Raw genomic sequence first — 24,775 nt, 5'->3', positions numbered from 1 at the left:
GTGACATTAAAAGTTGTTATGTTTAAAAGTTGTTAGTACTTGGATGGGTGATCGTCTAGTCATCATTCAGGTCTCGCCCTTTCGCCTGTGCTCTTAATTCTTAAAAGTAGATTAACTGTTTTTCTGACGCTTCGTCTACGTGATCATAGATGTAACTGAGTTGGTCCAGATGTTTAAATAGGTATATAAACATCTGGTCATAACTCAGGTGCACCAATGGCTAATTACCACTGTGCTTGTGTAAAAAAATGCCACGTCTGAGCCTACGGGCGATGATGAATAATAATATACATATATATATATATATATATATACACACTAGTGGAGCTAACGCCCCCCTGCGCGCTCTGCGCGCCAACCCCCCACTAACAGATTGTGTAGACAAAATAACGACATTACTCGTGTACTTATCAATGTAAGCTGATAATTAGTTCACAACAGCAGAATACGTGACTCAAAAAGGAGTTTATAAAATAAATGATAACATAAATATTAATTTTTAAATAGAATTTTTTAATAATATCAGAGAAGGTCTTCCACAACACGAATAAAAATTAAAAATCAATGCTACAGTAATGTTAATAAGAACTTTAAGTATATCAGAAGGTCAAATTTATGCCGGAGAAAATAAATACTGTCTATAGTCTTAAAGCAACGAACTATTGAAATATATGAAGGTGAAGAATGTAGAAAGAAAAGAGTCAAGTTGAATAACACGATATGTAAACACGCACTGGCCTTGAGCTCGCAAGAGATTTTGAAAGTTACTCGAAATAAATGTGAAACTGAAAGCACTGATAGAATATAACTGATTGAAATATTAAATAACTATAAACCACTGTCTGTAAAAAATGCACAATTACTGTCTGTGAAAATACACAAGAGTTTCACTGAGTGTTGCTGTTGATAATCACTGGTAGTTCGATAAGATTAACTATTTGAGCTGGTTTGCAAATTATGCAATGAGCAACTTAAACAAAACACTAAGTGCACTGCACTGCACAACTGAGTTTTGTCCACTGTATAGCGAGAGTTATTCAGAAGATTTACACTAGCATTTAAGGTGATGTATGCACCTTTGAATGCTAGAGTTTGGCAACGTAACTTAAGAGAGTCTTTCTTCGACGAGAGCTGAGTATAATCTGGCGCTTACAGTGTACAAAGCTTGCCGCGTGAATACGCACACACACACCTGCAGCGTGCCAAGTCGACTAAGCGCACACGCACAGAGCGTTGAGCCGACAGAGACTACAAGTGTACACAGTGTACACAAAAGCCGGGCCTACTGTCAGTCGCTCTCATTTCCAACAGGATTCATAATGGGTCCATTTTAGCTAAAGTACTGGATAATGAGATCACGTGATACGTACACACACACCATATATTGGCTGACTGGCTGCCTTACGAATGATGTGTACATATATTCTTGCATGCACAATTAATGTATGAAGCCATGACTTAATTAATAAATTAACCATTGAAAATGTCACCCCGTTAACGCACTACAGTTGACACTGTTCATATTAAGTATCATCGGAAAGTCAAAATAATAAAAATCCTGTGATTGTAAATGAAAGTAATAAGGTTATGTTGATAAGCATGTTGATAAGCAAGTTGAGTAAAAATAGCAAAAACCAAGCTGGCTGTATGTATTGAATGATTGAAGTTTTGGAGTGTACAAAATTAACTATTTGTTTAACCAGGATTTACTGGAAGAATAAAGAGAAAAATAAAATTGACAATCGACTCAAGTCGATAGACGAAAACTTGTTTTGTTTTATTACAGATGTTCTTATCTACTTTTAAATATGAAAGGATAAAACAATTTAATATTAATATTTATATATTAATTCGTTTAATAAGTTCTATTTTCACGTACGGTTTTAAGTTACAATCATTGTCAATTAGTTATTTTATGACATAATTTCTACAATATGAACGACAAAATTAGTTATTTTGTGACACAATTTGTATAATATGAATGACAATACTTTTTTTTACAATAAATAACATGCTGAATAATACAGCATCTGGATCAAGGCTTGATCCATTTTTTATCAATTATCTGTAAGTCCAGCTGCTTAGATCCATTATTGATTTAACACTGCGAACACAATTGATTCAGCCTTTATCTTTATAATGGATCCATGCTGGATCCAAAGCTACAGTAGATGGATCTAGACTGGATCTAAACTGTAGGTTCATTTCCACTTGGGCTAACTACCCGAACATAAATCTATCGAGGATACCTTCTTAGTTCGTGAGGACCTAGATAGGTATTCTACAGCGGACCTACTGAGGCAAAGTAACGCGGCGTACAGTTGGTCCTCTTTAGGTATCCTAAATAACCGTGTACATAACCAAAATTAAAGCATTTTTTCAGTCAATAACTGTACGTGTGAATTCAATAAAAGCGAGGGACAGAAATAGAGTTGATCTGTCAGAGTAAGAGAGATGCTAGATTCAGTAAACGAATTATGATGACAATCGTCTAATAAATGAAAAACAATCTACCCAATATATATATATGTAAATTATTGATTAAATGAGATATTTTGTTTCTCAAAAGTACTTACATTGCTTATACTTTTAATACTTAATGTAGTTATTCAACATATAAGTATATATTAAGTATTGAAAGTATAAGCGATGTTAGTACTTTTGAGATGCAATATCTCAAAACTATACATAATAGGCTTAAGTACAACGTCAAAAGTTTACATTTTTCATTACTCGGCACATTTCTGTTAAATAATGATTATAATTGCGGCGTTAAAGTAGTCGCAATTTTTTAAATTATTGTACAGCATGTAAAAGTCATTTAAACAAGTATCCATTTTTTGCACCAATCTCTTTTTTATTCTATAATTAAACACCTGTAGGTATAATAGTGTATACATTATAATTCTATCTCACTCTCTCACATTGAATTTGTACATTTAATTCAACTCTAGAGACTCTTCAAGTTTGGTTTGGTACACAGTTCTTTAGGATACCTAAAGAGGACCAACTGTACGCCGCGTTACTTTGTCTCAGTAGGTCCTCCATAGGCTATCTAGGTATCCTCTAGAGGGCCTCTCGTTCGCGTCAACAAGATTTCTGTTTGGATATGACTATTCACATGACATAAAAGGTAGATAAAGGTAAGGTACTGTACGAAGTAAATATGTGTAGAGTATATACATATAAAGCAGTAATGTACTTAGTGTTGCGAGTCCTATGAGTATAAATATGCTTGCGTGCTCATAATTACAAAATGCTATGCTAATATGCTTATAATTACTATGTTTTAAGCTTATGTAGAAGAAGACTGTATACATTATGTAAATCTTTTGCGTCTTCTTTCTTGTTAATGGACCTTTTCTGTAAATTAATATGTACCATTTCAGAAATTCTTTTTTTGTTCCAATTACTTTCTTTATGTAAAATATTCATCTGTTCAAAATCAAATTGGTGACCGAATTGCAAAATATGTTCGTTAACGACAAAATCTTTTTCCGTCTTTTTTGTATTTTTTTTGTGTTTATCAACTATTGTGGAGATTTTGCATTTAGTTTCACTAACATAAGAGGCATCACAATCAAGACAATTAATCTGGTACACGACATTAGTTGGATCATCCCTCTTTGTAGGATCTTTGCCTCTTTTTATAATTTTTTAAAATGAATTCGTAATTCTTGGAACAGTTAATACATTTAATTTAAGTAATTTTTTTCAATTGAAACTAATGTTGATTCAGAAATTCTACTTTTGATGTACACCATTGCTAACACAATAAATATTACGTTTGTATTATCTACATACTAGACTTCACACCCTTAAGTAGTTTGTGAATGTTAATGAGCACTATGTGCAATTTTTACAGTAATTTTAACTAACAAGGTAATGTTTATATAGACTGTTTCATAATAGGGACGTTTTTGTAAACTTTGTGGTGTATGTATTTTATACTTAATAAATTAATTCAGACGCCTGATGAAGCTGACAAATAGCCACCAAAACGTTGCGTATAGTTAGTTACCACAAACTATTGACTACCACTACAAAATTAAACATATACAAGTGATCACAACGTCATTATCATTCTTTTTATGTTTTTTTTATAAAAAAACTGATTTATTTATGTGGTTACTTCGTAAACATATCATAAAACAATAATTTAAAAGAAGCCCATTAAAGATTTCAAACTAAAAATCTTGTCTCGTAAAAGTTTTAGTTGTACATAGAGTAGTACGTAACCTTTACGTATTAAATAGTTGTTTCTTTAGAGCGTATACATAAAAAGAAATAGATTTGAGAAAAACGGAGTTTTCAAGGAGCAACTGCATAGCACTGTGAATCAACTATTTTAACTTATAAAAATTATATTAAGTTAACAGACTACTACATCAATTAAGTATTATTTATTTTTCATTGAAACGAGGCGTCACGGTATTCTGTCTCTTCGTGGTTGTATAGGGCTTTTGGCGATGACTAACACGGTTTCTATTACTTTTTTATAATCTGAGTTCAAATGAATATGTATGATCAGATTATGTCATACGATTACACGTCATTATTTAAAACTGAAAAAGAGTAATTGCACTTCAGATTTTATACTTATTAAAATTTCGTTAAGGTAAGTACTATATTCGATGTTTTTAGTACTCGTTAATACGTTTAAAATCGATATATTTGCCTCCTGGACCGGATTAAAAAAAAAGATATTTATATACAGTTAAGAGATCATTCACTATGAGTGGGAGGAGCTGCCACTTGCGACTGCTGGCTACAGCTAGTTGCATCTAATCACAGGAGATAGTAGCTAGTTGCAATCTTATGTATAGTTTGTGTATACAATAACCTATTGAGATACTATAGACTGAGTTGCTATTGGCCGCAGCCATCCTTTGCCTCCTTTGATTTGCTAATGCTTGCTGCTGCTAGCTGTAGTCAATGGTAGCCTTAACTGCTAATTATAAGATATTCCTGAAAGGATAACAGAGTTTGAAATATATTGCAGAGGGTGAAACAAACAAGAATACAGAACTTAATTGAGTTAAATTAACGGACAAATCTGTGAAAATGTTTATTATATTGCGAGGGGTGCTGAGACGGTAACATTGTTATAAATATTGTGGGAAGGGGCTGGGGTGTCACTTAAAAACGTGCGAGGGCACTACGGGAGGGGAGACACATTGGGGAGGGTGATAAAAAAAAAGATTTTTAATGAGTTAAAATAACGGCAAAATCAACACTTTGAAAATTATGCGGGGACTACGGGGAGCTTAGTGGCTTTTAGGTATTATTTTGTTGTGATGAACTAACATGGAAACAGTTGAATTTTTCCTAATCAGGCAAGGTCCGTAAGGGAGAGTGGGAAGTCCTGCCATTGCAAGTAAAGAATATTATATAAATGCATATACACGCACACATTTATATCTTTATGTAAGGTGACTTGTGAGGACTTGACGTGCTTTTAGAATGCATACTGATAAAATTGAAAAGTTATGAGGACAGTCCACATAAGTACGATTTTGTCCTCGTAATGACTTTTTTAACTTAATAACGTCCGCAAAAGTCACCATTGATAGAGACCCACACACAAACGTATTCTTTGTGAGCGACTGACCCCCCTTCTCTAAAATTGGTTAAAATTATTTAAGTTACATAGGAAGTCAAAAGAAAGGTCTGAGCATTTAGTTTTTGATGCCTTAACATTCCTGATCCAATATGGCTGCCTGAACCACATGACCTACTGATTTTCTTCTACAAAACTACTATAAATCTCGTGGCATATACTTTGCAGGGGTAAAAAAAGGCTTAAATTTTGACTCTTGAGCTCCATTATCAAAATAATTATAGAAAAAATTTTTGTTTGGTATAAAATTAAAAATGGCGGCAATAACACGTGACCAACAGCTTTTTTTTAAGAAAACTACTACAAATCTCGCAGCATGAATCCTACAGAGGTCTATAAAGGCTTGAATAAAGTCTTGAACTCTTCTATCAAAAGACATATCAAAGAAATTGTGTGTCTGCTATAACATCCAAAATGGTGGCAATAACACGTGACCAACAGCTTTTTTTTAAAGAAAACTACTGTAAATCTCGTAGCATACACCCTACAGAGATCTAAAAAGGCTTTAATTAAAAGGTTTCAACTCTCCTATTATATAAAGTATAAAGAAAATGTAGTGCCTGCTGTAAAATTTAAAATGGCGGTAAAAACATGTGACCTGCGGGTTTTTTCAATCAAACTACTAAGAAACTCACGGTATAAACCCTACAGCTGTCTAAAGAGGCGTATTTGAAAAGTCTTGAGCTCTTCTATCGAAGGATGTATAAAAAAATTTTCTGTCTGCTATGAAATGCAAAATGGCGACAATAACACGTGACCTACAGCTTTTTTACAACAAAGCTAAGAATCTCATAGCATAAACCCTACAGGGGTCTAAAAAGGCTTAAATGTCAAGTCTCAAGCTCTTCCATCAGAAGATGTATAAAGAAAATTTTCTGTCTGCTATACAATCCAAAATAGCGGCAGAACGACGTAACCTACAGATTTTTTACATTAAAGCTATTATAAGTCTTGCGGCATAAGCTCTACAGGGGTTCACGAAGGCTTGAATAAAAGGTCTTGAGCATATCTATCAAACATCGTATGGAAAATTTTTATTGTCCAATATGAAATCTAAAATAATTTTAAAAAACGTGAGTTACATCTTTTTTTCACGTAACTAACTGTAAATCTCGGGGCATGAACCCTACAGGGGTTTACAAAAATTGTTAATAAACCATGCTTTTATTGTTTAACAAAACAAAGTGATTATTAAAAGATATTCGGTAACGCGTGAAAGCACCGACCTATTGTATAAATAAAATAATATTCCTTAAAATTTACTAATCATCGTTCCTAATTTCATGATTCAAAACATAAGTACTGTTTTGTAATATTATAAAAATATGTGACTAAATTTATTGGGTTGGTCAAGGAATTTTAAATTTTACTTGTTTTTGGCTACGATTTTGTTCGAAAGATTAAATAATACTTCTTATTTTGAATAATATGGTACATTTCTCTCCTGCTACTATACATCCTAATAAACCTTGAGAAAATGATTGATGGAATGCGTTTCGTACCAATAATACTAGTAAAAGGTGGTTAATACAGCCATATTGACAATGAATAATATATAAAATCACAAAACTAGTCTGCAATATTTCGATTTGTTCGTATTATAGCTTTAATACGCCAGTGCAGAACTAATAACGACATGTCAAGTTTGAAACCACAGCAATTATGTATTTTTTAAGTTTACATTGTCATTATATATAATGAGTGATTATTTTAGCTTTATTAGGACCAGAGTAGAATAAAAAAAAATTTTTTATTCCACAATTTTTTAAAAAGACGCATGTCACATGTTTTTGACGCCACTTTTAATTTTAAGTTTAACAAAGACTTTTTTTAGACTGACTTCTGAGAATGAAACAAAAAATTGTCACAAATCTCTGTAGACCCCAGTCGGGTAAATGCAGCACGCTCATGATAGTTTTAGTAAAAATCAAGTGTGGGTCATGTGTTTTGTCGCCATTTTGCGTTGTACAGCTAACAAGAAATACAGTTTTTTGTATAAGAGCTTAAGACCTTTTTCAAGCATTTGTAGACCCCTGTAGGGTTTAAGCCAAAAGACTTATAGTAACTTAAATGTAAAAAAACTGTAGGTCACCTTTTTTTGCCGCCATTTTGAATTGAATAGCAGACAAAAAATTTTCTTTATACATCTTTTCATAGACGAGCTCAAAACCTTACATTCAAACCCCTGTAGGTTTTATACTGTGGATTCCATTTTGGATTTTATGGCAGACAAAAGAATCTCTGTTATACATCTTTTGGTAGAAGAGCTCAAGACTTTGTGTTCAGGCCTTTATAGACCCCTGTAGAGTTCATACCGCGAGATTTATAGTAGTTTTCTTGAAAAAAGCTGTTGGTCACGTGTTGTTGCCGCCATTTTGTATTTTATTGGGATGTAATATGGGCCACTGGAGGGGGTAATAAATTCAACATCGCGCGGAAGAGTCAACGCATATGCATGCGCAGCATAGGACTCGGAGGCTATTTTTTCTCCGTGTTTAAATTTTTGATGACAATGAGGCCCGTGCGTTTTTCTAAACTATATTTACTTCAGGAAGCAGCTCCCGCTGCCCTTTTTTTATACTCTAGAGCTATGTAACTCACGGAAATCTGAAATAAAATACGCAGCTATTGATAACTTTCCCACGTATACATCTATCGACAGCAGTACTCGTATACATCGACAGCACTCTATCAGCAGCTGCGTATTTTACTTAATGTATAAGCCACACGGTGTCTATTAATAAAGATTACAACGAAGCAAATACTCGTAATACTTTCATTAACACTCAATGTTTTAACTATTCTTTTTCAACAGTATTTGTCAAAAATAATTTGTTTTTTAAATTTGCGTTCACTTTGTTGAAGCCTACTTAATTATCAGTACACATAATACACAATACCTGCCAAGCAAATGAAATGTAACCAAATTTGGACAAATGAGGTTAAATTTTTATTTTTGTGGCTTGAGTATGGGCAGTGAATTCACCTTCATACTTTTTTGCAGTTCATGGTTAAAGTATACTGCCCATATAATCGCCTGGTAACACGCCTTAGTGGCATGCTGACAGTGTTGACTTTCTGGCAAAGTACACGGCTTATTGTTGCGCCATACAGTTGTAATCTTGTTTTTTTTTTAACTACACAGTTTCGTAGATGATAGATATCCAAAACACCGAGCAGATACCCGTTTGAATAGATAAATAAATAATACAATAAGCACGACGTCGAGCACGACGTAAAAATACAAGGTGTGGCGTTTTAAGGTCTCATTTTCGTGCTGTTCTGCGCCTTCCATGACGACACCATATTTGAGGGAAATGTGAGTACTACAGCGCTAAAGAGCTTATGCAGTGGAACGAAGTGGCTAAAGTTGAAACTAAAACCTATCCCGCGCATTAACCTCGAAGTGAGACATATATATAGATATAGACATACGTATACATTTATACATGTACGTTAATTGATGAATGATTACTTATTTAGTCTGAGGAGGCCTCCCATTAAAGGAGGGGAGTAGGGGGAAATTGGGCAATTTTTGCTGAGAGAAGGTTGCCTAAAACCCTCCTCGAAGGAGCATTGCGTGGTGAAAAAGCACATGTCAAAAATCACAAAGGTACTTGCCCGAAAAGTCGCACTGGTCGAGAATCGAATCACGGCCTCCCGCGTGCCAATCCACGACCTAGCAGACTGAGCCACCGCGTGCTCGAGATATATATATATATATATATAGAGACATACATATACGTCAATTGATGAATGATTACCTATTAAGTCAGTTTTTCCTGTGAAAATATTTACGAATTGTACGTTTGGTCACTGAAACAACTGGAATGAAAATATTGAAATAAAAAACATATATTGTTTCACAAGTTTCTTAATGTTAATATGCTTTATATTTTAAAAGCTTTTGAAATTCGCAGACAGACATGGCGGCGCGATAAAAGCGTTCCTGATTGGTCAATCAAAATGGATGCGCAACGCCACACCTTCTATTTGTACATCATGACGATAAGTATACATCTATATTTCGCAAGCTTCATAATTTCAACGGCTGCAATGTGCAAACGCCTGCTTTGATTTACATAAAATTGGGATTTCAAAAGATCACGTGACTCGCGATATAATATATCGCCATTTGAAGGAAACATAAGACAGGCCTTGTGGGTGCACTTTTTTTTTTTTAAACACGTTTAACGATTGTAATAAAATAAAAGATTTTAATGACATGTTTTTGAGGAGATGACAATACCTTAGCTATTTTTTTTCCAACGCAATTGGTCTTTTGCATCTTAAAACTTTCTTTTGAACGGGCGAAAACGCACATTCAAGTTGTACAAAGTTATCCCGTTCCCGACTTTATAGAGGAAAATAAGCAGGGTTTTAGGTAAGGTTAAACGTGCGTTTTGGCACTTCTAATAGTCCGGGTCGTAATCCGGAATTCGTGGGAGAAATTATTTGGATAGGTTTTTTTTTCATGATCTTACGCAAAATGATCACCTAAAAACGAATTTGCATGTTGCCAGGCTTCAAAGTTGTAGGAAAAATGTTTTAACAACATTTTTTAAACAAATTAAAAATATTGTTTATTTTGCCCTCAAAAACTTTTTTTTAGCTTTTTTGGACAATTCTAAAAAAAAAAAAATGTCTCGCAAATTTTCTCTAAAATCAATACTTTACATACATACACAATTACGATAGAAGAATAATGTACTTACCATTAAAATCGAATATGAGCGCCAGTAAATTCCGTGTACTCCTCGTGAGTGGGAAAGAGACGGAGCATGAGAGCCGCGGCCAGCAGCGGCCGACCGTAACGATGCACACGCTTGATTGTAAATTAAAAATGATGGGTTTGCAATAAAATAACATCCCGAAACGCCTTAGGATTTTGTCAAGGGATGTTTGAAGAATATTTGAGAACTTTGGCAACATCAAAGTTTTTAATTTTTGTTGTTGTTTTTCATACTTGAAAGTGGCGATTTTCACGGTTTTTTAAACTTTGTACAATTAATATCTCGAAAAGTATTGATTTTAGAGAAAATTTGCAAGACATTTTTTTTGTTTAGAATTGTCCAAAAAAGCTAACACAAATTTTTCAGGGCAAAATAAACAATATTTTTAATTTGTTTAAAAAAATTTGTTCAAACATTTTTCCTACAACTTTGAAGCATGGCAACATGCGAATTCGTTTTTAGGTAATCATTTTGCGTAAGATCATGCAAAAAAATCTTATCCAAATAATTTCTCACACGAATTCCAGATTACGACCCGGACTATAAAAGAAATTTTTATGCAGCCAAAGACATATTGATAGACGTGTGAACTATGGTCGCGGCGCTTGTGCGGAATAAGGCCGTGGTTACATGGGGGTTAGGCTGCAGTTCCCTGGAGCCAGCGATGTTATATAGTTCCGGCCAAATTTGGGAATTCTCTAGGACCCAACCTCTCTGACGTGGGAAATCACGAGATCAAAAAAAAAATAGTACCGAAGGTGAAGCGCGAGATTCAAATAAGGTCCAATAACACAAGCATCCATCACCTGATGACCCGGGGCGCTTCCTGGCCACTCTTTTAAATAAAAAATTATTAATAACACAAGCGCCTATCACCTGATGACCCGGGGCGCTTACTGGCCACTCTGTTAAATAAATAATTATTAATAACACAAGCGCCTATCACCTAATAACCCGGGGCGCTTACTGGCCACTCTTTTAAATAAAAAATTATTAATAACACAAGCGCCTATCACCTGATGACCCGTGGCGCTTACTGGCCACTTTGTTAAAAAAATAATTATTAATAACACAAGCGCCTATCACCTAATAACCCGGGGCGCTTACTGGCCACTCTTTTAAATAAAGAATTATTAATAACACAAGCGTCTATCACCTAATAACCAGGGGCGCTTGCTGGCCACTCTTTTAAATAAATAATTATTAGTAACACAAGCGCCTATCACCGGATGACCCGGGGCGCTTACTGGCCACTCTTTTAAATAAATGATTATTATTAACACAAGCGCTTATCACCCAATAACCCGGGGCGCTTACTGGCCACTCTTTTAATTTAATAATTATTAGTAACACAAGCGCCTATCACCTAATAACCCGGGGCGCTTACTGGCCACTCTTTTACATAAATAATTATAAATAACACAAGCGCCTATCACCTAATAACCCGGGGCGCTTACTGGCCACTCTTTTAAATAAATAATTATTAATAACACAAGCGCCTATCACCTGATGACCCGGGGCGCTTACTGGCCACTCTTTTAAATAAATAATTATTAGTAACACAAGCGTCTATCACCTGATGACCCGGGGCGCTTACTGGCCCCTCTGTTAAATAAATAATTATTAATAACACAAGCGCCTATCACCTAATAACCCGGGGCGCTTACTGACCACTCTTTTAAATAAAAAATTATTAATAACACAAGCGCCTATCACCTGATGACCGAGGGCGCTTACTGGCCACTTTTTTAAATAAATAAGTATTAATTAATAACACAAGCGCCTATCACCGTATTACCTAGGGCGATAATTGCAAATTTAGTTAATAAATAATTATTCATAAATATGTCAAGCACCTTCTTCCTGATGATCCAGGACACTTATTTGCAACACTATTAAATGATAAAAAGTTGATCGATAACATATTAAACATATCACAATTTTGATTGCCTATCTAGTACGATAAAGATCTTTTTAATTGGCGCTCTTGTAATTACTTGATAATTTAGTATTCAATAGTAGCCAGTAAGCGCCCCGGGTTATTAGGTGATAGGCGCTTGTGTTATTAATAATTTTTTATTTAAAAGAGTGGCCATTAAGCGCCCCTGGTTATTAGGTGATAGGCGCTTGTGTTATTAATAATTATTTATTCAACAGAGTGGCCAGTAAGCGCCCCGGGTCATCAGGCGATGGATGCTTGGGTTATTGGACCTTATTTGAATCTCGCGCGTCACCTTTGATACTATTTTTTTTTTGATCTAGTGATTTCTCACGTCAGAGAGGTTGAGTCCTAGAGAATTCATAAATCTGGCCGGAACTATATCCCATCGCTGCCTGGAGCGCAATAGAGCGAGCAGGGTAGAATTGTCCCCATAAGCGACTGTGTTAAGTCTATTGCGCCGCACAGTAGGGCTATCCTGCAGCGCAATAAACTTAACACAGCCGCTTACCTATGGGGACAATTCTATCCTACTCGCTCTATTACGCTGCATGTGACTGCAGCCTTACGAAAGTCATCGGAACGTCACAGCAGTAAGAATAGAAAGCCCGCGTCATGACATCAGCCAATGAGGGCGTAGCTTTCCAGTGGCAAACATGCGATGTTAAGCATTTGATATTAATTATTAATGCTTACTAATGACTCATTACAATAGAAACATCTGAAAACTTTAATAAAAGAAAAAATTTGTATGATTATTCAGTCGGCTTTTACCATAAGATACGCTTTGTTGCGCTCCATATGCACGATGGATAAACTTTTTTTTTCTTTCTGCTGTGACGTTTTGCGGCCTTAAATTCCTAAGATAGTGTGGTCGACTCTGTTGAAATTGACGTTTATTGAATACTGATTTTATTTATGAATTATTAACAGAGAAATAGACACCTTTTTCATAATAAAACTATAATACATGATTACTTTGTGACATTGAAAAGTTATCACGCAACGAAATCTGAAAGTTGTAATTAACAATTAGTCGATAAAAAGGTGATTATGTTAAAAATATAGTATGGACATAAATTGTAAGATCATTATATTATATATAAGTATTGATTTTTCTGTTTTCAATTTCAAATTATATTAGTATTCAATATATGTGGGTTTGGTATCCATCACAATGTTAGCTTAAAATTTTTTAATTTTAATTCCAGGAACAGGCAACTGTAATAGTACTCAAGAAATAGATGGTTTTTGTTAGTGCATATAAAACTTATAAGAAATTTAAAAATGTCTAAAATTCGCAGGGTAAGTCTTAATACATAAAAGCAAAATATGTAAGGCAACGTCAAACCGCAAATTTTTTTTTTTTTTTTTCAATGGGTATTAGACATCAACAATCATAGTAAACAAAATTTTTCTAATAAAAGTGTTTCCGTACATATTGAAGTTTTTTGCCTACTAATAGAAAAAAAAATTGTGTAGTTAACTAAATTAAAAATTTACAAGGCTTTCTGTTTGAAACCTTTGCATTAACATACTGAAAAATCATCTATACCACTTTGAACTCACACAGGTTTCAATAGTCTATTCAAATTTTTGTTTCAATTTTTATAAATCTATCTAAACACTATTTTATACTTATTGCATGGAACTTCTGATTATGATCCTAGATAACTATATTTTAAACGTCACACATTCAATACTTTCCACATACTATTTACACAAAGGAATTTCTATCATTTCAAAGAGATGTTGTATCATCTGACAATAAAATCTTCTGATTGGATAACTCATTAAACACTAGTCAAAAATTGATTTTCTGTATACTTACGTTTTTTATAAACCTTGTCAAATTTTCGATGAGTAAATTTCACATAAAAAATTGTTAACTAATTGTGCGCTGAGTTTAAGGCAATGAAATTGTTTTTGGTAATTCATTTTTTCATGGTGTCTTAATGATGAAATGTAACACTACAATAAAAATTTTTTTTAACGAAGACTGAAATGTACACTTCCATGGATAGACATAACTATTGCAGTTACAATAAGAGAAATCACTATATTACAAGTAGCTTATTAACATAAATTGGCAACATCCTTACCATACTATTACATATAACTGTATCGGGCAAACACAATAAGTTTCGATTTACTATAAGTTGCTCATAAATATGACTTACAAAACTAAAATTAACAAGGTTCGCTACAACATGTTGTAAAAAAAACTAATAAGTGTTCACTTCAAAATGCTTGTTAAGAGGTTTAATAAACAAGAAAAAACTGAAAATGTTTTACTAAGTTATAAATCTTGGTCATGAACTTGGCTCATTTTAACACACTGATGCGTTTTTGTGTACATCCTTGGAAGATTCTTGAGTTAGTAAGAGGTATAGTTAGAAAAAACTGCTAGATCTTTGAAAATGAATGATTGTACAAATGAGGTAAAGGTAGATATTATATGTACGGTCATGGATGCCTTAACGCACCTGGAAACTGTTACCCCTAGAAAATCTACATGCTCTGAAACTACTTATTCTGTGTTTTTGAAAATACTTCAAGTACATTAACACACCGTCACTTGTACGCAGACGCACAAGATTTAACTTGAAAAAATACTAGGTATAAAATTTAGCGCAGAATATCGCTATTCACTACTAGCTACGAGAGAACAAATACAACCGCACGACATTTACTACCTGGGCTCTGACACTCGAATAACACTAGGTATTTTGTTACTGTTGGGAAAAAAATTAGTAAATTGAGCTTCTAAAATAGCAACTATGATCTGAGCATTGTGTAAAAAAATACGCGTCCGTACAAGAAAAAACGAATGCTCACGTACGCATCGTGTATAAGTTTTCTCAGGCTAGAGACAAATGGACGTGCTTAGCGCGTGAGTATACAGAGAACAAGTATTTCCACGGGGTTTTAAAAGTTTAATCTTCATCGAAAACTTTAGTTTAATCAGAAGTTGTATATAAATGAGAAATTTCTGAAAGAATGACTTTAAGTAGGGCAGTGAATAAAGGAACAATAGATACAAAACCGATTGAGAGCAAATATTTCGTAACACTCCTAAAAACCGGTAAATTACGAGAGGTTTCAAAAAACACGGTGTAGTGGGTCGAAGGTGTCTCAGATGACATATATATTAAAGATATTGCAATACCGTAGCACGAAATGTTTTCATTGGTACAAAATAACATTCTGCAGAAATAAAAATATTGGCATTTCAAAAACTTTTAGAATATTACCGGCAATGGAAAATAGCAGTAGCATGAGTAACGGCGTGCTCCACTTAATGGCATGCTGCCACAAACTGAACATTACAATGATTGATCTAATTTTAATAATTGATGTATCATGCAAATTACGCACATTTAAATATATAACCATAGCGGTTACAATAAAGAATACGTGGGCCTTATCTAAATACTCTTACCTTACCCTGCAATCACTTCAGATTAAAAAATCGTTCTGTCAGCGTTCTTTGAGGTTCAAGTTTTTGATGCTTGTCTGAACTAGTACTCTAGAGTCATTTAATCAAGGCGAGCCAAATCGATCGATTTTCGTCAAGAAGATCAGTTGCTCCAGGTAGTACTGAATTTACAAAAACTTGTCTTTTGCGTTATCTAATAATCTGGTCGTAGTTCGTTATGATACTATGTTACTAAAATTTATTGTAATTTCATGTAACAAGTACTGTACAATTAGAAATATGATAAACGAGTACGCTCAGTACAACGATCTATTCACTATAGTTACTTGCGATAGAGTGACTGCATTAGTGGACTCCCTCAAATGGGCGATGGTTCACGTTCGTAGTCTATGGCCCAACATCATTAAAATCATACACATTTAAGCATAGACATGTAAGAAAAATAGACTGCTCGTTATTGTGTACGGCGCTAAAGTACAAGTAGAAGGAGACACAATATCGAACGTGGTTGTCTGACTCTCTTGCATAAGGCCAACGGTGGGGTCAGTGAGGGCCGTGGAGGGTCAGTAAACTAAGTCAGCCTGATGCAACCTTCCCACCGTTGGTAATGTGCAAGAGATACAAATACCCATGCTCAATGTTGTATCTCTTTCTCCTCGTGCTTCAGTGCCATACCGTACACAAGAACGAAAAGTCCATATATCATATAATGTCTATGATTAAAATAGCCAAATTGGAAAATAAATGTGCCTCTAGCTCTAGGCCCTCTACTCTGCACGCAAATGTGGGGCATGAAGGGTATTTCAAAAGATACGGCGCACACTTTTAGAGCGTTTCAAAAGCTGAAATTGCGTGCGCCTGAACCAGGTATGTAAACAAACATTGCTTTTCAGATTCAGACGGCATGAAATATTTCAGATGTTCCCTACATCTGATGATCTGATTCGAAGTGAGCTATACGCTGTCATTAGGGTCCCATTACAGTACTCTATTTTAGTGACACATTAAAAGGAACATAGACGTACAAAGGATAGACTGCTTATTAATAAACCCAAACTAGTGAAGTATATATATCTGAGCGGGTCGGCGACAATTTCCATAAAAAAAAAAAGTAATGGTAAGGCGTTAGGTTGGTACTGACTATATATATATGGATAGACCATGCAGACACTGACTAAAAGATATAGAGAGACATGCAGAGATGCAGGAGACAAACGTGATGTCCGCCACAGCCAACAGCTGGCGCTAAAGTTACATGACTGAATTGTGGCTATCGCGTACGCGAAATACAACTCTCATACAGGTGGACCGTTGCATCCGCTACTTCTCGCGTACGCGATTCTAGTAGCCTCATGTGCTCCTTTTCGCGTGCGCTACCACAGTACCTTCGCGTGCGCTAATTTTCGTGTGCACGACTCAAGTAGCCTCGCGTGCGCTACCACCACAATACCTTCGCGGACGCTGCTTTTCGCGTGCGCTACCACCACAATACCTTCGCGGACGCTACTTTTCGCGTGCGCTACTTTTCGTGTGCACGACTCGAGTAGCCTCGCGTGCGCTACCACCACAATACCTTCGCGGACGCTACTTTTCGCGTGCGCTACTTTTCTTGTGCACGACTCGAGTAGCCTCGCGTGCGCTACCACCACAATACTTTCGCGGACGCTACTTTTCGCGTGCGCTATCACAATACCTTCGCGTGCGCTACTTTTCGTGTACGCGACTCCAACAATAAGTATCGCACTCCTTTCTCGAACTTTTTTCTGCTTATGCGATTCTTGTATAGAGTATAATAAATATTAAACTATATTTCTAAGTATTAAAAATATTAATCTATTCTAACTACGTTTTATCATTATTATTATTATTATTATTATTATTATAGTTATTATTGTTATTATTAATATTATTGAGGCATATTCTGAGAGGGGGTGCAAAAAATAACAAAGTGACAAAAAACAGAGCTATGAAGATGAATGTTATTGGTGTCACAAGGCAAAATTTTATTTAATATATTTGTATAACTACACCCTCTTTGCTCAACACATACCAACGTCGCAAATATACAATTAGGTTCAAAAACGGTTCAGTATCGCTAGGATCTATATTAACGCAAACTGTATTTTTGCAGCTACTCATAGCACGTTGAAATTCATCACCCGCCTTGACCATCATATTATGAATCGATTTTTCAACAATTTCCTTTTCTTGTGCTAACAGTTCCTTGATACGTGGAAGTTCATTAATATATTGTAATGCACTTACATGTCCATGGTTAATATAATCTAAATCTACAGATAGCATATCCCAAAAGCCTTCAAAATCTTCATTGTTTTAGCGTGTTTCCAATTTAGCTTGCCTTGATTTTTAAATTCCTTTTTCGATGGATAATCTTTCCGTCCTTGCAGTAATGAGGACAAGTTTTATGTGCGCTGCAAGAATGAAGTATACTTTTAAAAGTTAAGCCAATACGTTCAGACTTTGTTATATTTGACAATATGATTTAAGCTTCTTAAGCGGAAATTATTTTGATCAATTTTGATAATAAAATGATCAAAACTTTTAATGTTTCTGTGCTGCAACAGGTTGCAAATAAAGAACGGAATCTTATTTTAAAATAAAACAGAAACTCATAAATTAATAATATTAATAATAATGGCTGATTACTTATTATGTACAGTCTTACTAATGGCTCGCAATACACAATATCCAATAAATAATAAATATTAAAATATTAAATTTGTACTTCATGATTTTTTATTAATTGTTACTTTTTTTTTTTTTTTTACTGATAATACTAATGAAGTCAATAAGATGGTTTTTGCTTCGGCTACAACCACAAGTTAAGTGCGGTTTAAATGATTTTGAAAATCTTTATTATACATTAGGCTATATCGTATATGAAAATTCTTTTAACGCAAACCACAGGATATCTTTTTGCATACTTCATATGTTTCGATGTTGATGATTTTACGTAAACATGAAGTAAAACCATGTATGCAACAATAACGCAGCTTTTCACATGTATACTTTTCTAACTTCAAGTATAGGTGTAAGTCCGTTTGATCATTAACTTTGAACCATAAAGTTGGTGTGCGCATAATCTCCTTAAACTGCCATTGCATTAGATATACTTCATATTCATTAGAGTGGGGGGTAACTTAATTACACCTAGATGCAGGAAGCTTTATATCGGCAAAAAATAAGTTTTACTAAAACAATTTTTTTGTAATTGTGTTATGAATTTGAATGTAATTTTTGAAAAATCTCTGTCACTCTCTCTCTCTCTCTCTATGCGCGTGTGTGTGTGTGTACGGACGCACGCGTGCATATTGTATCAGTCAGTCATTTGTCAGAAACCTGTCGACCAATTTAAATGATCCAGGGCTTGAAATTTTTTTCCGTACAACGGCTCAAAAGAAAAATCCCAAGTTTGTAAATTACGTAAAGGTTATTACATTGATTTCTTTATTTTTCTTCAGATCAGATTTTAATAATCCAGAGCTCAGAAATTTTTTTATTTACTGTAACACAAAGTTTTTTATTTACTTAAAAAAACATCGAACGTTTTAGATTTTGTAATGATTGTTAATCTATCTTTTCTATGTTCAAAAACTATTTTTGCTATTTTGAGGATGAAAAACGTCTAATCTGTTTGCACACATAGGTTTATCATACAAATTATTATTAAAACTTTACTTCTCATTGAAAATTCTCGATTTTTTTTTTTTTTTTTTTTTAACATGAATTTTTTTATGGAGTAAGATACATATCAGATTTTTATGGACATATTTTGATAAGGTAGGGCTCAAATTTTTTTTCTTCTAGTATTGGTTGAAAGAAACAATTAAAGTTCAATCCATATTAAGGTTGTTATATTTATTTTGCTATTTTTAAAAGTATTTTTTGCTGATTCAAGGAAAATAAAACAAATCTGATTAACTTCCTAGTAACTTTTCTTGTAAAATATTAACAAAAATGATGTTTTACTTTTAAACATAATGTTACGCTTTCGTCTTTTTTATATTATAAAATATCAAGATTTTCGTTAAAAACAGGACGAATGTCAGACGTGCATTGAGAGATTGTAGTAGCCAAGGCCTTTAGACGATGAAATTTTTAATATAAGTGTTTTCAGTTCCTGAATACCAAAGATCGTTTACAATCATATAATATCCTGCTAAAGGGTTTTACCTCGCCATTTTTGAAAAAAAATTATAGATCCAATAGTACTTACTTAAAAAATTATTTATGTGAGGATGCGTAGGCAATGCGGCATTCAAATCACGATGATAAGCCTCAATGTAATTATTGCTGCGATCTTCATGCAATCCATGAACAAAAAAATATTGAGGTCCACACCGTTGCAACCATTCACTTTCAAAGTATGCTAAATATTCATCGAAATAATTTCCATAGTTTTCGCAGTTACTCTTGATTTCCAAAAATGTCGCATAAATTGTGCTTTCCGGCAATAATCCCAAGGCCATGAGTTGCCTTAACACGATATAAATTTCTGGATTTCTTGACACACTTTTGTTCTGAGAAATCATCTTTAATTTTTGAGCTTTTTGAATAAGGGCCTGAAAATACATCAAGAAATCTTTTAACTGAATTATACAAAAATAAAACAAATTTTGAGATCAATTCTTTTGAAGTAGGCTGTAACATAATTTTGAACAATGTCTGTTCAATTTAAGTTTTAATAGCACATAAAATTTAAATGATAAAGTAACCGTTGCACCGACGTTTTGAGAAAAAAAAGTACTTTGTACTGGACTCATCATTTTAATCAGTCGGTCATTTATATTGTATGACAAGTAAACGATGCTCGACGGCCGAATTTAATAACACGTTCCCTGGTTGATTGACCGTAAATTTAATATGCAGTTACATACAATTTTTAAACCACAATTATTTAACATTCCACAATGAATAGTTTGATGAGTAAAAGGGTGTTAACAGATTGTCAGTTTTTATCCAAACTGCTTTTTAAAAAATGGAATAGTAATTTTCGTCACAAATGGGAATTTCTCCTTAGTGATTCCTGGGTCCGTCGGCACTTGCAAAGCAACGCTCGAGGGATGGTTGGAACCGCCCTGGTCGGATGAATACGAATGACGAGCAGTACTTTTTTTTCTGAGGGCACAGAAACTACTCAAACATGCCCAAAGTAGAAAAAAAAAAGATTTTCAGGCTTTTCGTACACAAAAACCAATTTCCAATCCAACACTATTTCATTAAAATTTAACTCGAATTATTTTAATAATTAATTTTACATACATTACAATGCTGGTATCTGCTTGGATACAGGAGCGAGAGATGACTAGACAAAGAGACACCAAGAGAGAGAGAGAGAGAGAGAGAGAGAGAGCGTAAAATTGACTAAATTATACGATGTAGAATTTTTAAACTATTAATAATAAAAATAACAATCACAGACACACAATACAGAGAGAGAGAGAGAGACAGAGAGAGACAGAGAGAGAGAGAGAGAGACAGACAGGTAATACATGCTCTTTAACAATTAAATACTTACATGTGTTAGATGGAAGTAACAACATTTAACCACTATGCCAGGAAACACTGCTTGAACTGCATTCCTAATAGCTGGTTCAAAGTCACACATACAAAATACTGGCGAAAATTTGGGAAATTTCTTTTTTACATATAGAAATAGTTGCTCGTAACATTCGGTGTACTTGTTCGACATTATGCAAAACATGGCAGAGGTACGGCCTAAAAAATTATAAGGAAACATTTACTCACGTTGACAGTAATATTGTTTTGGTATGTGTGCGTGTGAGTGTGTGCGACCTGCGACAAAACATTATTGTCTTCAATATTTGTTTTCTATATCATACCAAAAACAAGTAGCAAAAATAATTTATTACAAGTGTGGTTTTTTTTTTTTTTTTTTTTTTTTATATACAACATTTTCAGCTGATTACAAACTTCAGCAAATTACAAAAAAAAATATGACTAATGCGTACAACTTACTGCTCGTGAATTTTATTAATTTTATTGTTCTAGCCATACTCACACGAAATCTGAGATTCAATGTTATCGATTGGCCTGAAAAAAGTTTAATTTGCTACTGCCGATTCAGAGACGTATTAGTTTCGAAGATTAACTATAGCAATCAATAAAAATGTGATATAATGCATAGTAACCGTAAATCAGTAAGTATTCAAATCAAAGTTATAATTTAATTGATTTTCGTTTGCAGACCTAAGAGTCTATCCATAAACTACGTAGACCCATTTTTTATAATTTGAACCCCCCCCCCCAAAGTCCTCCGCACCGTTTTCCTAAACCCTTGTCTCCCACCCCGAAAAATTGTAATTTTCATGTTTTTTTATCAGTTATTTAGCACTACATCCAATCATAACAAATTTTTGTTACTAATTACTTTTTACGGATATCCCCCCAGTAACATTTCAATGCATTGAAGCACGTACGTGAAAATAACTTACCTTTTGAGATTGGTTGTTCTTCACTTTAATCATAACTGTCAGGAGCTGGTATGATCCTTGGACATTGGGAACTGACATGAAAGTCCCATCCACAAACATTTTTCCCGCGTATGGAATCAAGCTCTCAAAGTACTCGCTGTCATATATGTATACGTTAGTGGCTTCAACGACTTTTCCTTTTACTTGTATTTCAATACTCTCCAAATCGGCAGACAAGAGGAATTGTTGATTGTTTCCGTACGTCATATTAATCGTTTCTCCTTTGAATAAGGCGGTACCAAGATCAATCAAATTTCTCAGTGGACATATGTTATTTTACTCTTATTTGGATTTTCTTGAAGTATATAACGTTGGATGGTACGCCGCGCTGTACCGTACGGGACTTCTGAAGCAACTTCCATATCTCTGAAAAAAGAAAAACATTTTTTTTTTTATCAGTAAGACATGGTTCTGAGGGCATTCCTAATTTTTCAAGCAAACAGCAAATGCAAAATAATTTTTAATAATGAAACAGGGTTAGTGCGAGTAACCGCCGTTGCCGAACTGTTATTGTATATAGTGTAATGGTAGTTTTCGCACCTGGTGGCGCATGTCAGCACCAAGCCCAAGGGACCTGCGAAGCAGGGCCCAAGGGACTCCTTGTGCTCGTCCTGGTGACATGCGCCACCAGGTACGAAAACTACCATTGCATCGATAATCATGTTATTTATCCATAAATACGGAAATACATAGACTTAGTTTATATGTGCGTGCGATTTTGTACGTGAGAATAAAAGTCCTGAAGAAGTCTAAAAATGAGAGTCGAAACATAGACCAATGCAAAATAAAACAGTTTCGCTCATAAATATAGTAACGAAGTTATTTACCTTTTTTAGAAAAATTTTAAATTGTCAATACTCAAAATTGTATATGCATCGTGTGTATGAAGATTTATATATGTATATATATATATATATATTTAGAGCGCGCGGTGGCTCAGTCGGCTAGGTCGTGGATTGGCACGCGGAAGACCGTGGTTCGATTCCCGGCCAGTGCGACTTATCGGGCAAGTACCTCTGTGTATTTTTCACATGTGCTTTTTCACCACGCAATGCTCCTCGAGGAGGGTTTAGGCGACCTCCTCGCAGCAAAAACTGCCTAACTTCCCCCTACCCCCCTCTCAGTAATGGGAGGCCTCCCATCCCTCTTCCCTTCCTTCTCCCAAGTGCTAAGTGCCCATAGTAGTGCCTTATTACAGGAGCCGGACGTAGATCACTATGATATTATATATATATATATATATATATATATATATATATATATATATATATATATATATATATATATACTGATAACTCGTGATTCTCTTATTATATGTCGATAGAACACAGTGTTTTTTTTTCTTTTGACTGTCTTATTACATTTGCAACAAGAATTGTCGAATTTCCATATTTTTTTTTAATTTTGGAAAATCAATGTTTTTTAAAAAAGTTGAACGAAAAATAAAAGCGCGACTGCACTAAAAAAATCTATAAAAGAAATTAAATAAAGGTACATTTCGTCAATCTAAAATATTTTACAAATTTTTATTGACTTAGCATTATACTACTTTTAAAAATTTAAAGAATCGTATAAAACAACCGTAATACAGTACAAAACTTGAGTAGTTGAGCCACGGTAAAGAAAAAAAAAATAAAAAAAAAAAAAGAAAAACACCGTACAGAGACACACAAACGGAAGCAGAAATTTTTTGAAAGTTACATATTACCATTCCAGTTGCCAGAAAAATCATTTGCTTCAAAGTTTTTGAGATCTTTTTATTTTGCCGACACAAAGCTTAATCTATAGAGACGTACACTATTATCATCCAAATGAATGTAGCAATAGATAGAATACAGATTTCCCCGAATAGAGGTATGATTATTGCGCTGAAACAGTTTCTGAAGCCCTAAACTCGTTCTAGTATGTGAATCGCTGTTTTTTCGTCGCGTACGCAAAAAGTAGCGTACGTGGTTCGGCGCTTTCTAAATTTTTTAAACTTCTTTCACTTTAATCACCGCATCAAACCGCAAATTTAAAGTTTTGAGGTGCATGTATAAACAATTATGTGTGTAGAAATTCGATTCATACTTTATCATAGCCGTCGTATACACGTTTTTTGGTTTAATGCCATGTACAGCACTGTATCTCCACATATTTCGATAAAATTCGTCCTTTTTCTCTCTTAGAAGATCTGGAGGGTGATTATGAACATCAACCGTTGGAAGAAAGTCACCATTCATAAACTTTCCTCGAGCTGAACATCTCTGCGAATCTGACTTACCGTTTCGTTGGTCGTCCGCGGAGACTTTGTACTTGATACACTTTAAGTAACTGACGGGAAAAAATATTTGTGTTATACAATGAGGATGAAATACATTGCGTGTGGGAACGTAAATGTTAACGTAAGAACTTCTCGTATGCGATTGTATGTTCATAGAACTACGTAAATAAATATATATATATATATGTTTTTTTACTCGCATTAAGGTGATACTTTTTTTAGTTGTTTCTATAAACCCACAATAATGACCGATCCCTCATCAGCCA

General features: G+C 34.3%; 2 protein-coding genes and 1 long non-coding RNA gene across 4 annotated transcripts in view; all 3 read right to left on the bottom strand.

Moving 5' to 3' along the window:
• aub (aubergine) overlaps positions 1-16,027 on the bottom strand; it is a 48,982-nt gene extending 32,955 nt beyond the window's left edge. Inside the window, exon 1 of one of the 2 annotated variants that reach the window (XM_014354516.2) lies at positions 15,735-16,027. The gene's annotated coding sequence lies outside the window, so the exon portion shown is untranslated. The remainder of the gene's footprint in view (positions 1-15,734) is intronic. The other variant, XM_089597592.1, reaches the window with a different exon arrangement.
• A 3,807-nt stretch (positions 16,028-19,834) lies between these two features.
• LOC149373272 (uncharacterized) lies at positions 19,835-21,444 on the bottom strand. The gene is made up of 3 exons (XM_089597586.1): positions 21,271-21,444; positions 19,969-20,314; positions 19,835-19,872 (listed from the first exon to the last, which is right to left on the bottom strand). Exons 1-3 carry the CDS (start codon positions 21,442-21,444, stop codon positions 19,835-19,837), a joined length of 558 nt encoding a protein of 185 aa, XP_089453712.1.
• On the bottom strand, positions 21,360-22,606 carry LOC149373271 (uncharacterized). The gene is made up of 2 exons (XR_016293424.1): positions 22,208-22,606; positions 21,360-21,470 (listed from the first exon to the last, which is right to left on the bottom strand). It is a non-coding gene; the product is annotated as an uncharacterized LOC149373271 (long non-coding RNA).
• Positions 22,607-24,775: the final 2,169 nt, after the last annotated feature.

The sequence above is a fragment of the Copidosoma floridanum genome, unplaced genomic scaffold (genome assembly GCF_036245765.1).
Source record: "Copidosoma floridanum isolate Cflo_tuat_1 unplaced genomic scaffold, Cflo_Japanese_pri ptg000034l, whole genome shotgun sequence".
In the NCBI taxonomy this organism is placed as follows: Eukaryota; Metazoa; Arthropoda; class Insecta; order Hymenoptera; family Encyrtidae; genus Copidosoma; species Copidosoma floridanum.
The sequence above is the reverse complement of the archived record's forward strand: the minus strand, read 5'-3'. Positions and strand labels throughout refer to the sequence as shown.

Excerpts from the sequence above, each read along its gene's own strand:
- LOC149373272 (XM_089597586.1), bottom strand. The coding sequence starts at position 21,444 with ATGTCGAACAAGTACACCGAATGTTACGAGCAACTATTTCTATATGTA. Across the intron at positions 20,315-21,270 it reads GTTACTTCCATCTAACACAT|GCCCTTATTCAAAAAGCTCA; the intron begins GTAAGTATTTAA and ends ATGTATTTTCAG. Across the intron at positions 19,873-19,968 it reads TCACATAAATAATTTTTTAA|GAACTGAAAACACTTATATT; the intron begins GTAAGTACTATT and ends TTTGGTATTCAG.